The 14,686-nt window shown below is 33.5% G+C and overlaps 2 protein-coding genes across 2 annotated transcripts; one reads left to right on the forward strand and one right to left on the reverse strand.

The window, feature by feature from the left end:
- Window positions 1–1,419: 1,419 nt before the first annotated feature.
- LOC107644277 (uncharacterized) lies at window positions 1,420–5,085 on the forward strand. The gene is made up of 4 exons (XM_088502355.1): window positions 1,420–2,599; window positions 4,030–4,123; window positions 4,220–4,316; window positions 4,417–5,085. The coding sequence occupies exons 1-4, from the start codon at window positions 1,420–1,422 to the stop codon at window positions 5,083–5,085; spliced, it is 2,040 nt and encodes a 679-aa protein (XP_088358481.1).
- Window positions 5,086–11,334: 6,249 nt separating this feature from the next.
- Window positions 11,335–14,195, reverse strand: LOC107640405 (isoleucine N-monooxygenase 1-like). Its single transcript, XM_016343949.3, has 2 exons — window positions 13,139–14,195; window positions 11,335–12,190 (listed from the first exon to the last, which is right to left on the reverse strand). The coding sequence occupies exons 1-2, from the start codon at window positions 14,150–14,152 to the stop codon at window positions 11,558–11,560; spliced, it is 1,647 nt and encodes a 548-aa protein (XP_016199435.1). The 5' UTR covers window positions 14,153–14,195; the 3' UTR covers window positions 11,335–11,557.
- Between the last annotated feature and the right edge of the window lie 491 nt (window positions 14,196–14,686).

Raw genomic sequence — 14,686 nt, forward strand, 5'->3', positions numbered from 1 at the left:
TATTAAGCTAGTAAAATTACATTAAAAATTATTAAACTATATAATATTTTTTTACTGTTAAATAAAAAATAGCTAATAATTATTTGAAAGACACCGTACTCTTATAGACAGGGACGGATCCCACTATTTTTTTTAAATACATACATATATAATATATTTTCATTTTAAATTTTAATTGACCCCATTAATAATAAATTTAGCCCAATTAGTTAAAATTTTAAATCCACTCTATCTTTCTATCATTTTAACTATTAATAAACCTAATCAAATTTAGTCTTTTTTTTGTTCTCAAATCCCACCATCATCACTCTTTTATTTTCTTAAATCCCCTTCTTAGATTCAACCTTTTTTTTTTACTTCCTTTTCTAGTAGTCATTTTTTTAATGTAACCATGTATGACTCTATGTATCTTTCAATCTTGTTTTTTTTTTTTTTTTTCAATAACAAACTATATATCAATCAATTATAGTTTAGGTATTAGTCTAACTTTTTATTCTCTTTATAATATTATATATTGTATTTTATAATCAATTTAGTAATCTTTATTATCTAATTATTTGTTTATTTTCCGTTCTTTTTTATTATAAGTACTGTTATGATGCTTTTCTAATTTCTAAAATCAATTGATCAATTTACTAAATAAGAATATATATTTCTTATTTTTAGAAATAATAATAGAAAAATATGTTAAAAAATGTCTTTCCTTATATTATATTATATATAATTTTTTATTTTTTTATTCGAACAATTAATGTGCATTTCTATTTTTTTAAAATTTAAATTAATATAACTTTTTATAGTAATGTATATTATTTTTGCCCCCGACATAAATTTTCTGGGTCCGTCACTGCTTATACATACAAGATACAAGATATATTTATATTATTTTTTCTTTAACCAACGCAAACTGAGAGTGAAATTGATTATTTGATACAAGATAAATTTTTCATTAACATACCTATAATAAAACATGAAAATAAACTTTGAATACAATTAAGAGTAAAGATATTTTGAATTCCCTATTATAAAAAGGCTTATAGGAGGAGTGCGTTACGTACAAATAATTTTCGTAAGGTACTCCATGAATGAACTTATATGAATGACTATTATATATAAAAATTCTTCTTGTTATTTTTTGCCAAACAGTAATTGGCATAAATGTTATCGTCATATTATAGCTGTATTTATGTTGTGTATCTTTTGCATTATATTAGTTTTATATTCTACCTTTACTGCACATTTTAGTATAAATTTTAATGTTCGTAGTTGCACACATATTCTATTTTATATGTTATGTTTTTTAGAACGGTATATGCCATATCATGCGGAATGAATATAGTACGATACTTAACATTATTTTAGCTTTGAAAAAGTTGTTTCACATTAATTATTAAACCATATAATTGATGTACAATAGATATGGACAAAACATGGATTCTTAAGCCACGAGATAGCATAGAATATAGACGAGGACTTAATATGTTCCTAGACTTTGCATTTGCGAATGCATCGTCGGATAACATGATTAAGTGTCCATGTCCTCAATGTGGGTTTCAATTTATGCAAACAAGAGAGGATGCGTACGACCACCTGTTGATAAAGCCCTTTCCCGCTGGCTATACTTTGTGGTTGCGTCATGGTGAGAAACCAGCTGGGGAGAGCTCTACTTGCACACCAATAGTTGAGAAACCTACACCCGAAGTGAATCCATATATTCAAATGGTGCACGAGGCATTTAACGTCACAATGCCTCCTGAAATTGAGGAGACCACAACATCAGATCATGTAGAAGACGATGATGTAGAGTTGCCATACTTGTACGATGGTCCAAGTCGCGAGGCACAGGATTTTGTCGATCTTCTTGCGGATGGTGCGGAGGAATTATATCCTGGCTGCTCGAAATACTCAAAATTGTCTTTCCTAGTGAAGCTTTATCACATTAAGTGTATGTGTGGTGTGAGTGACAAGGCTATGTCGATGATTTTGGACTTATTGCGGGATGCATTTGAGCAAGCCAAATTCCCGTCCACTTTGTATGAAGCCAAGAAAACTATCCGAAAGTTGGGGATTGAGTACAAAAGGGTAGATGCATGCCCTAACGATTGCATGTTGTATCGGGGTGAGGATGAGGGCGCGACGAAATGCAAGCAGTGTGGGACTTCACGATGGAAGCAGAAGACGCGAAAGGGTTCCATTACGAAACTCAAAATACCTGTCAGGAAAAACGGAAAGCCTCTCCCAGCGAAGACTCTCCGTTACTTTCCTCTAATACCACGACTGCAACGGTTATTCATGTGTAGCAAAACTTCATCTGACATGTTATGGCATAAGGAGGCAGATAATAATGATGGGTACTTGAGGCATCCAAGGGACGCTGAAGCATGGAAAGACTTTGATGCAAAGTATCCTTCTTTTTCTAACGATGCTCGCAGTGTTCGCTTGGCTTTAGCAAGTGACGGTTTTAATCCTTTCAGAAATATGAGTACCACGTATTCCATTTGGCCTGTGATTCTAATTCCGTACAATCTTCCTCCCTGGCTATGCATGAAACAGTCATCTTTTATACTGTCTATGATAATTCCCGGTCCTAAAATGCCGGGTAACGACATCGATGTTTATTTGGAGCCCCTAGTGGATGAGTTGAAGCAACTCTGGGATGGCGTTGAAACTTATGATGCTAATAAGGGGATCACTTTCAAGATGCGTGCGGCACTAATGTGGACTATTAGCGATTTTCCAGGGTTGGGAAATTTATCTGGGTGGAACACGTATAGTGGGTTAGCTTGTCCCACGTGTAACGTGGATGCTAAGGCTCAGCGACTAACATTCAGTCGAAAATGGTGTTACACGGGCCATCGCCGCTTCTTGAATCAGGGCCATAAATATAGAGTAGACCGGATTAGATTTGATGGACAAGTTGAAAGCAGAGATCCACCAAAGAAGTATTCTGGAGCAGATGTCTTAAGGCAGCAGTGTAACATGCAAGTATCGTTTGGGAAGAGCTCAACTCTGACAGCCAAAAGAAGACGCATTGGTGAAGATGCAGATCAAGATGACTCGTATTGGAAAAAGAGGAGTGTGTTCTTTGAACTCCCGTATTGGAAGGATCACATGCTGCGTCATAACCTTGACGTGATGCATATAGAGAAGAACATTTGTGATAATTTGGTCTTCACTATCTTAAACGATAGCGTCAAATCAAAGGACAATCTTAAGGCTCGCAAAGATTTACAAAGCATGGACATAAGGTCTGAATTGTGGCCGGATGAAGGTGGTAAATATCCGTCAGCAATCTTCACAATGTCAAATCCACAAAAGGATGTATTCCTGAAGACTCTACAGAACGTGGTCTTTCCAGATGGTTACTCGAGCAATATTGCTCGTTGTGTTGACATCCGGCAGCGCAAGTTGTATGGGTTGAAGAGTCACGACTGCCACATTCTAATGGAACAATTACTTCCAATTTTGGTGAAGAATGCACTGCCACCTCCAGTATCGAATGTGATTGCGAATCTGTCCTCCTTTTTTCGAGAACTCTGTGGAAAAGCTGTAAATCCTATGAATCTTGGTGACCTTCAGAATCATGTTGTGCAAACTCTGTGTCAGATGGAAATGATATTTCCTCCGTCCTTCTTCACTGTCATGGTTCACCTTACGGTGCACCTCGTTGATGAACTAAAACTTGGTGGCCCGGTACATTATCGGTGGATGTATCCAATAGAAAGGTTAGCATGCTACTAAACGCATTTAATGCATCTTTTTCCATTTTCGTTAAGTATATCCTAAGCGTTATGATGTATTTATGTAAAAGGTACTTGGGACGATTAAAGCAATACGTGCGTAACAGGGCACAAGCTGAAGGTTCAATTGCGGAGGGATATTTATCCGAGGAGATTTTGACATTCTGCTCCAGATATTTGGATAATACTGAGACTAGACTCAACCGACCAGCGCGAGTTGACGATCGACCTGTTGATACTACAAACAATACAGGATGTACTATGTTCCCTGAAATTGGAAAAGGTTCAGGGGCTGTATCACATTTTGTACTGACCCCAATGGAAAGAGATCAGGCACATCGTCATGTGCTGGTCAATTGCGAGGCCGTCGCTCCATTTATTGAGTAAGTATGAACATGTAATCATTAAGCACGATTATAACCAATTTCAAACACTCAGTCGTTGGACTAAAGTCTTGTTATGTCGTAAAGTAAATTTAGGTCAGAAACCAAGCGAAAATTACGGGATCAAACAAGGTCGCAATCTAAGATAGACCGTGTTGTGCATGCAGAATTTCCTCGCCGGTTCAAGCGTGAGGTTCGTAGAAATTTAACCTGACCAACTTATTTGTGCCCTAGAATTATATATTGTAAATTCCAATTTTTTTATACGAACAAACTCTAATTTATGGTGCTAGGTTCCAATGGACAGTACTATACATTCTCAAGAAATGAAGTTGCTGGCATGTGGTCCCATGCTTCAGGCAAGACGGTTTGGGGCATACAACGTCAATGGGTACAAATTTAGAACCATCACAAAGGAAGACGGGCTAAAAACACAAAATAGTGGAGTTTATGTCTCATCAAATACAAGAAGTTATGCCAGCATGCGTGACAACAGAGTGGCTGTTGGTAGTGTTCCATATTATGAAAAAATTGTGGACATAATCGAACTGAACTACAGCTGCCATTTCACAGTGGTTTTGTTCAAATGTATTTGGGCTGATACAACTACGAGCAGAGGAATCAAAGAAGACCATCTGGGCCTTATCAGCGTTAATTTCGCTCGTCCAATTCACACCGGTGATCGAGAAGAGGATGAACCGTACATATTGGCATCAGAAGCTCAGCTCGTGTACTATGTACGTGATGAAGTAGATCAAGAATGGAGTGTAGTGGTTCATGTAAAACCACGAGACTTGTATGACATGGGAGGAGAGAATGAGGATGTTGAAGCTGCTTTTTCTCCTCAGCCCGGGTTGAACATGTCAGCAGTAGGTGACATCAGTGATTTACAGTTGACAAGAGATGATGATATAGAAGACCCAGTAGCAGATGATTCCGATAACATAGATTATGTGCCATAGTGAAAATATGGCAAAACATGTGCAGCATTTTCAGAGTATCTATGTGTGTTTGATAAGTTTAACAGTGTTTATGATGTGCACAGTTTGCTGGTTACATTACTATCTGTGTTTTCGTATTTGAATTAAGTTTTCATTTCAAGTTGATTTTCATGAATGCCACAAATTCCTTTTTTCTTCCAACGATTTTTGCTTCTAAAAGTTAGTTGTCAAGGCTTTGTTGTTCTCATCATCATTGTTATTGTTCTTAACCTCCAATAAAGGAAATTATGACATCGAGTAAATTATCTTGAATAACAATGTTGTTATCATTGACAAATTATTTTAATATAAAATGGTGTTGTAACAGGAGAAATGAAAACGGAGGATTTTTCATCATGCTGTGCAAGCACAACATTCGCTAATAAAATGGCTTTGGCCTCTCCATTCTCTTCATTGGAACATGCAATTACGGTTGCCAGAGACATATGGTCCCGTAAGTTGAATGTTAGGTCTTGGTTGGAGGCTTTATCAGGTCGTTCTTGTTCTAATGAATACTTGAAAACGGCGAACGAAGCTACTATGCAGGTATGTTCATTAGCCGTATCCTTAAACACTTGAGTTAAACATTATTTGAAAAATAAGTATTTTAAGTCGCTATATGCTTATGACATTTAACCAGAAGTAGTTGTTCCGTTCATGCTAAAATCTGTAGGAACTTCATGAATAGGGATCAAGGTACGAGGAGAAATTTGGCTATGTTTTTGTGACATTTGTAGCTGGTAGGACATCTGCAGACATACTTGCTGAATTAAAGGTTGGAAATAAATTTCTAGCACAGAAAGTGAATTACAGAGACACAATATGCTTTTCAAAATAGACCATCAACTATACATTATATCATGGTGCAGATGCGCTGTAATAACTCGCATGGTGTTGAGTTGGAGATTGCTTCCAAAGAGGAATTGAAGTATATAGAACGTGCTATTACAGAGCTTCTTTCTAAGAAATCTGTCCAAACTACTGACGAAGGAGACGGTAATAGTTATTTTTGTATTTGTTAATTTTGAAAGTCCTCTTTCCATAATTCCAAAATTTTTTTCCTTAATAACTAGAATGACTTGGAAGTTATCATTATCTTTTAAGTAGATTAACATGTTGTTGGTTGCATGTTCATATATTCAGTGTCAGTTGAATATTCGGGGGAAATAGTTGTTGACACTCTAGATGGAGCAGACACTGATTCAGAAGACGATTTAGATGCTATCTCCTCCGGTGGATATGACATCTCCAGGGATGTTGAGCTTAATAGGGTTCCAGAAGAAGACAATGAAACTGTAAACACCCAACACAGAGAAGATGTCATACATGCTGCAAAAAGGGGTTTCGATCTGAACAAGATGACGTGGTTTGGAGATGACTTATCAGATCCGTTATCACGTCACTGCAGCGCTTTTTTGACAGAGTATTTCTGGCCAGGTCAATATGATGTTGATGAGAAATTTTGACTCAAAACTTGTTTGTCTACTTTAGTAATTCTGATTTTTATGCTACATTGAACTTTGTTTTGAGTATATGAAATCGGACGTTCACTTGATTTTTGTGTTACCAGTAATGGTTAAATACAAACTCAAAATGGCTGATACTACAAGAGAAAACCTGATTCGTAAATTCGGTTTTAGTTATTCATGTATAAGTTTATTTTAAGAGTAAATAGCCATTTTCGACCATAAAAGATTTAAGTGCCGACAAAATTGACCATGACTAATTTAAACAAGATTTGTAACAATGAAAGATTAACTCCACTTGACAAATCTAACCAATCGTTAAATTTAAAATTAATTCCATTAAAAAATTTATAAAATTTCCAAAATACCCTTTTCTTTCATCTTCTCCATCCCAATATTTTACCAAAATCAAATTCATCAAGCCCTCCCTTCACCATTCTCAATCTCCTTCCCTCCCCACTCTCAGAAAAGCATGTAACACAAAATTTCAATGAATCCTACACACTAATTTTAATCATTGTTCAATCTAAGATTCATATTCGCCAGCGCCATCATTGGATCATGGGGAGACCCTTTTCAGCTATTGCAAGTACTACCACTTCATACAAGCATGTCCTCATTCACTGCTTCAACACAAAAACCTTGCAGGAGGCACGTGGCTTCTTCGACCAAATCCCTTCCCCTCACATGACCCTTGCCACCATCATGATTTTTGCCTATGCCTGTCGCCACATGCTTCCTGTAGCGCTCGACCTCTTTCGCAAGATATCCTCTAAGGATGTGGTTTCCTGGAACTCCATCAGAAAGGGTTATATATATTACAGCAATTTTGCCACTGTACGGAAACTGTTCGATGAAATGCCACATCGAAATGTCGTGACTTAGACCACTCTTATCATCGCGTCGTGGCTATTGATTCCCCATTTGTCTGCTGGCATAGACAAAGTGGCGACGAGATGCGATGGAGGTGAGAAGAAGCAGTCGACGACAAGGCTGGTGGCTAGAAGTTGTCGGTGGCGCAGAGTAGGAAGAGCCCAATAGTCACGACGACGACGCTGCCGAGGAGTAGATCTAACGAGGAAAAATCTGGCAACGACGATCTGAGAGTGGAAAGAGAAGGAGATTGAGAGTAGTGAAGGGAGGGCCTGATGAATTTGGTTTTGGTAAAATATTGGGATCTGGGAGTGGAGAGGGAAGGAGATTGAAAGTGGTGAAGGGAGGGCCTGATGAATTTGGTTTTGGTAAAATATTGGACGGAGAAGATGAAAGAAAAGGGCATTTTAGAAATTTTATAGAATTTTTAATAGAATTAATTTTAAATTTAACTATTGGTTAGATTTGTCATGTGAAATTAATCTTTCATGGTTATAAGTCTTATTTAAATTAGCCATGGTCAATTTTGTCGGCGTCTAAATCTTTTATGGTCGGAAATGGCTATTTACTCTATATTTTAATTAATGAATTATTTTTTATGTAACACAAAATCGAAAATTTATTTAATGCATTAATTAAGTTGCAGTATTTGAACCTTATTTTTTCATTTAAAAAAATAGCGAGGATTAGAACAATTATAAGAAGGCAGTAATGTTTATACAAAAAAAATTCAAGTACCAAAGAATATTGCAGCGGTTGGAAAAAAACCGCTGCAAAACGAGTAACAATGTAGCCAACAACTGGACATTTAACAGGGGTTACAGAAAAACCGCTGAAAAATGACAGTATTTAGCAGCATTCCCGCAAACCGCTACAACAACCGCTACAAAACAGGTACATTTTGCAGCGGTTATCGAAAAACCGCTGCAAAATATGATCATTTGGTGGCGTCTCGTAAAATCGCTACAAAAACTGCTGGCATATTGTATTTAGCAGCAGTTGAATAAAACCGCTACTAAATAACCGCTGCTATCTGCCGGTTTTCTTGTAGTGATGCAAGGTTGCCCATTCATACTTCTAACGTAATATAATATGTGACCAAGCTGTTGTAATTTTATAAATAAAGACGCTCTTTAATCTTTATTCTTTTCTAAGTTTTGTTTACATTTTACAGATCGAGGTTCCTAATTTTTTATAAGTTAAATCCTAACGTCGTCTTTAATTAACATTCAGAACACGTTCTATTGTTATTCCAAAATTTTATTTCGTATTATTTTTTCTTTTAGTCAAAGTTTGAACTTTTTTTTTTCAAATATTATCTATTATTATTTTCTTTTTTTTTTATGCAAATTTCATTCTAATTAAAATCGTTAAAACTACTACTATGACCGCCACAATTATAATTATTGTCTTACTTAAAAGAAGATAATAAAAAAAATTAATATTTTTAAAAAATTAAAAATTAATTTTGACTAAAGAATTAGAATAGATAAAATAAGACATGTGGACTAAAAACATGACATTTCAAGCGTCAGAAATAAATTAGACTCTAGCCTAAATATTAAGAAATTATACAGTATTTTACCCCAAAAAAAATTGGTAATTACTAATCAATTTTTTTGACAATATATAAAATCCGATTAATGGATAGTTGAATGAGTTGGCGAATGGCGAGATGTAGTGTGTTACCGGGAATCCGAATAAAATAGAGATAAAAATCTTGACCAAAAATTAAAATTCTATCTCATAGTCTGTCATCAATAAAAAATGACCTTCAACTCCACACTAAAATAATAAAATAAATAAACAAATAGAATTATTTTAAAAAATTTAATTTTAATATATTATCAATATAAAATAATTATTTTACACATATATTTAATTATATAATATTACATAAAAAAATAATTATCTTTTATATTAATTACGTAAATAAACGTCTAAAACAATAAAAATAATTATACGACTGTATAAAATATTTTTTCTAAATGTGTCGGTACATTAAAATAAACTCTATCTTAAATTCAATTTTTTTAAGAAAATAGTTTATAACTTCATGCTTGACTTTAAGGTAGTATTTGGTAGAGAAACAGAGACTGAAAGACTGATATTGAGAGACAGAGACTTAGAGACAGAAACTAAAATAAATCTCATTATTCTGTTTGGTGCAAAGTTGGAGACAAAAATTAAAATAAGAATAAAACTCTAATTTAATTTGTACAAAGGATAAAATTGGAATTAATTAATTGAAATGAGGGTATTTTAGGTATAAAATATTGTTAAAGTTTCAGTCTCTGTCTTTAAAAATTTCAGTCTCCTGTGTCTCCACTTTTTAGAGGTACTGAAATGCTGAAATTTTGGGGATTGTGACAGAAATTTTAGTATCAGTCTCTGAATCAACAAACATGATACTACATCTCAGTCTCCCAATCTCTATCCCAGTACCTCAAAACAAACGCTAAGTGAGGCCTAACTTGCTCTCTTCCTTCTCCTTCTTCTATAAATTGCAATAAGCACAAAACACAAAAGCACAAATTCTTGAAAAGCCAATAAAACAAAGTGATCATTGATCAAATGGCTACTCCTTCAACTCAGATTATCGGTGGCTGGCATGTAATCAAGGATCTTAGCAGCCCCACTCTGACGGAGGTTGCGATTTTCGCAATAGAGAAAGGAACTACCGATTCGAAGCTGGAGAAGGTCCTCCACGGCCAAAACCAAGTCATCGACGGCTTCCAGTACCTCCTCGTGCTGTCGGCTACAAATGGCAAGGAATCGAAAAAGTACTTGGCCATCGTGCTTCAGGAGGTAGGTAAGGAGAGTGAGCTCATTTTCTTTGCACCTTATCTTACTTAATTTTATAAATAAATTTTTTATTAATAAAAAATACAAAAACATCTTTTATTTTTAAAAATACGAGATATTTAAATTTTTTTAGGAGATTAATTTTTTTAATATATTTTGGACAAAAAAATTTTAATGTCTCGTATTTTAAAAAATTAGGAGCATTTTTGTATTTTTAATTAATAAAAAATTTATATATTTTAAATTAAAAAATTAATGACCTATCTATCTTTCTTTTTTTTTTTTTAATTAAATAAAAAAGGTGCATGCATGTTTGTGTGTTGTTCGCACCACAGTGTAATAATTTGTTAAGACTTGAGAGCTATGTAATAATTTGTTATTCTATTTCAATGAAGTTGGCGCTTTTGGTTGTAATAATAATAGTTGCTTTTTTTAATTTTTATGATGAATTTGTGTGTGGAATTATACTTGAAGTCTTATATATCTATGTAATGATGAAGTTGTTGACACTTTATCATATTAATGTAAATTTTTAATATTGACTAACAAATTGAGCATGGTTTAATTTCTACAAGGATTTAGTTAATTTAATTAAAAACTCCTAGTTTCATAGGAAATTGACAACGTAGCAAAATATGTTTTTTATCCAAATTTTAAAAAATTTAGTAATTTATTAAACCAAACGCATAAAATAGTTATAACTAACATAGAAATGTTGGATAAAAACATAGAAAACTTTTTTTATAAATAATAGAATATAAAAAAGAAAAGAAAAAGAAACGCTGAGAGAAGAAAAAAAAGAGAAAAAAATAAAAATATTAAATTTAATAAAATTTTACTATTTCGAACCGCAACAAAATCAGATCTATACTAAAAAAAATCTAGTCTAGATAAAGCATAAAACTAAAAGCATAAGTTATTCTAATAAACAATAAGAAAGTTATCAGGTATACCAAGAATATCGGTGTTCTAATTATTTTAACAGTTAATTTTAATTAATATATATTATATATATTTTTTATAAGAGAAAATTTAGGGAGTCAGTACTTTTGTTGAAATCTGGTCAATACTTAACCATCAAAAGGAAAATGATTAATCTTATACCATTAGATGTCATCTCACACCATTGAAAATATTGATGATGACTAATTGATAGTTAAACATCACAAATTCTGTTGGCCCTAGCACTTCTCTTTTTATAATTCATATCAACGGTTAAAACAATTGGAATACTGATATTCCCGGTATACCTGAAACTTTTCCTAAACAATAATAATTTATTGTGAATAAAATCAAAGTGAATCACACCACTAAATCAATTGGTACAACTCAAGAGCTAATCTGGGTTTAGCCATGGCAACAAGTGGGTTAGCAAGAAGCAAATTATCATTACACTCAGCAAGGTTGATGCTTGACACATTGGGAGGTGCACTCCAATGGAAGCCATGAAGCAATCTTGCAAATAACATCACAGTCATTGTGGTTCCAAGCATCACTCCAGGGCAACCACGTCTTCCGGTACTAAACGACATGAACCTCAAATTGGGCTCAGCCAAAACGACATCATCACCATCACTCTTGATGTGTCGTTCAGGTTTGAACTTATGTGGTTCTTTCCAAACCTTAGGGTTTCTCCCAAGACCTTGTCTACTTAGTAGGATATGGCTACCCTTTGGGATTAGGTAATTGCCAATAATTGTGTTCTTTATTGAGACATGAGGAACATTGAAAGGTGCAATTGGATGAAGGCGAAAAGCTTCTCTTGCACAAGCTTTTATATAGTTTAGTTTAGGGATATCTGATTCTTCTACCATTCTGTCTCTTCCAATAACTCTGTCTAATTCTTCAATTGCTTTTTGAAGCAATTCAGGTTGGTTTATCATTTCTGCAAGTGCCCATTCAACTGCATTTGATGGATTATCAATGGCTGCCATCATCAATTCCTATAACAGGTTTGATACATAAAAATACATTAGCATAAAAAAAAATATAAATATATAAAAATAGAAGTTTATAAAATAGTTTTTTTTAATTTATGTATTTAATATATTAAAAATATAAAAAAATTCAATAATTTATTTAGTAAACTATTTTTTATAGTGCTCTTAAAATATATATAGTGTTAGGACACATGTTAGTATTTGAAATTACCTACAAGTTTAATATTATCTATATCATGTTCTTTTATATATATATATATATCTCAAGTTTAATTAATTATAATGTAAAGAAAATAGATTATACTAAATAAAAATGATATAAATTATTATAGTTTATTAAATGTAACTTAAATCTCGTGTAGAAAATTGTACAGTTTTAAACTGCCATAATTCTTTTAAAAAAAACTCATGTAAAAATTAATTTAAAACTGTTGCAATTTTAATTTTTAAACTACCACTAATCCATTTTGTGACGGTTTTAAACCGATATTGAGCCATACCGTCACAATCTTCCATTTTTCTGGTGGAGAATTGACGTTTCATCTTATTTTGACCGCAATTATTTTATAATAATAATAATAATAATAATTACTAACTGGGGTTTTGAAATAAATAATGGAAAAGTATATGGAACCAAAATGTGACCAGCCAAAAAGTAAACAAAACCATTTAATTAAAATAACTTTTTGAATAATATATTTGAAAACCGCTCTTGAGATCACGGAGCACAAATCAAAACCCGATTTTTTATAGAACCCAAACATATTTTAGCTAATTTTTGGCTGATATGCTTTTGGTTCCTAGTTGTTCTCATAAATAATTTTATCATCATTTAAATTTAAAAATATTTCGTTGTGTTTGCTAAGAGAGAGAGAAGAGAAAAACTATTATTAGAAAAAAGCTAAGGTAATAAAAGGAGAAGTTAGTAGAAGCATAAAATAAAGAATTTACTATAATTTGTGACTTGATCTCCATGGGTGTCAACAATGGTGCATTATTGGAATCTTTCAAATTGATCAAAACGTCAAGAAAGTCCTCTTGTTCATTCCGCAACCCATCATTCCATTGCTTGATTCTCTCTTCAATGATTGGATCATGATACTTGTTCATAATCCTCATAGCCTCCTTAATCTCACTCTCATGCCCATCAAAATCATATAATCCCTTCAAGCATGGCATGTAATCGGTGACACAAAATGCATAAACGTACTTAAGCAATTTAAAAGTGCCACTAATAAGATGCTCCTCATCCTCAAAAGATGGCCCACCATCAATGCCACCCTCACCAAAGTGCCTTATGTTGAAGATTAGCCTCTTTGCGACATTGGAACAATAGTGTCTTGCAACACTTCTAACATTAACAAGACCAAAACAATTGTCCTTGTTAATATTATTATTATTGTTGTTGTTGTTGTTTATGCACTTATTGTAGACATGAAAGACAAGGTTGTTAGATTCTTGGTCCCTTTTGTCTTGAAGCCATTGATGTTTTTGTGGGGACAACAAATCATTGGCCACTATTTTCTTCATTTTCCTCCATTGCTCTCCAAAGGGTGTAAGTGCTGTTGTCAAGTAACCATTTGTGGCGGTTTCAGTCGCCATGCTTAATGGCCTTGTAGCAAAATCAGCATCATGTTTTCTTAGGAATTCACAAGCAAGTTTAGGACATGTTACAGGGATAACATGGACATTTCCTATGCGAAAACATGCAATTTCGGTGTTCATTTCTTCCATGACTTTGTGAATCCACCGGAAAACCGGTTTGTTTGTTAGTATTTCAGGAAGAAGACCTACTATAGGCCATGGTTTGGGACCTGGGGGTAATTTGGGTATTTTATGTGATTTTTTATTCTTATTAAAGAAAGGGCTTAGGAATTTGAGAATTGTAAAGCTAGAAATCATAATAATTAAGGATGCCAAAGAGGCTAAGACATGGGATAAGGAGTGGGTAAGAGTGTAAGCCATAGCTTAATTATTATGGTTTGTTGGATGAGAAGAGAAGAGTTGTTGATTGTTTTTTGATGAGTAAGATTTGGGAACCTTGTAATCTATTTATAAACGCCAAAAAAATAATTGATGATAATTGGAAAAAGTGATATTTTATAATAAATTCAAAAAATATTGGCACGTTGATTAAAAAAAACCCCTCAAAAAGGGTAAAAAATTATAGTTTTTGAATGTGAACTTTTTTTTTATCATAAGAGTATAATCATTGTCATTATTATACATATAGTTTGGGACTTAAGGAAGGTCAAAGGTGTGTGTTTTTTTGCATTTTGGATTGTAAGTGAGAGATTAATAGGGTTTTGAATACAACAATAATATAATTAATAAGGTAGGTGAAAAATTGTACAAAAAAACACCAAAAAATGCAAGAAAGCTAGGGGACAATCCCATAAATCCTCTGTGATTGTGTGAAAGGGACATAGAACAGAGCTAAGGTGTATGTGTGTATTATTAACTTGATGAATATGTATTATTTGGAAAAGTATAGGTAAC

This window comes from Arachis ipaensis, chromosome B1, assembly GCF_059453495.1.
Source record: "Arachis ipaensis isolate K30076 ecotype BB chromosome B1, ASM5945349v1, whole genome shotgun sequence".
NCBI lineage: Eukaryota > Viridiplantae > Streptophyta > Magnoliopsida > Fabales > Fabaceae > Arachis > Arachis ipaensis.

Coding starts and splice junctions, on each gene's coding strand:
- LOC107644277 (XM_088502355.1), top strand. CDS start 1,420: ATGGACAAAACATGGATTCTTAAGCCACGAGATAGCATAGAATATAGA. Junction 4,124..4,219: donor GCCGTCGCTCCATTTATTGA/GTAAGTATGAAC, acceptor AAGTAAATTTAG/GTCAGAAACCAAGCGAAAAT. Junction 4,317..4,416: donor CTCGCCGGTTCAAGCGTGAG/GTTCGTAGAAAT, acceptor TTATGGTGCTAG/GTTCCAATGGACAGTACTAT.
- LOC107640405 (XM_016343949.3), bottom strand. CDS start 14,152: ATGGCTTACACTCTTACCCACTCCTTATCCCATGTCTTAGCCTCTTTG. Junction 12,191..13,138: donor AGATCAAGTCACAAATTATA/GTAAATTCTTTA, acceptor AACCTGTTATAG/GAATTGATGATGGCAGCCAT.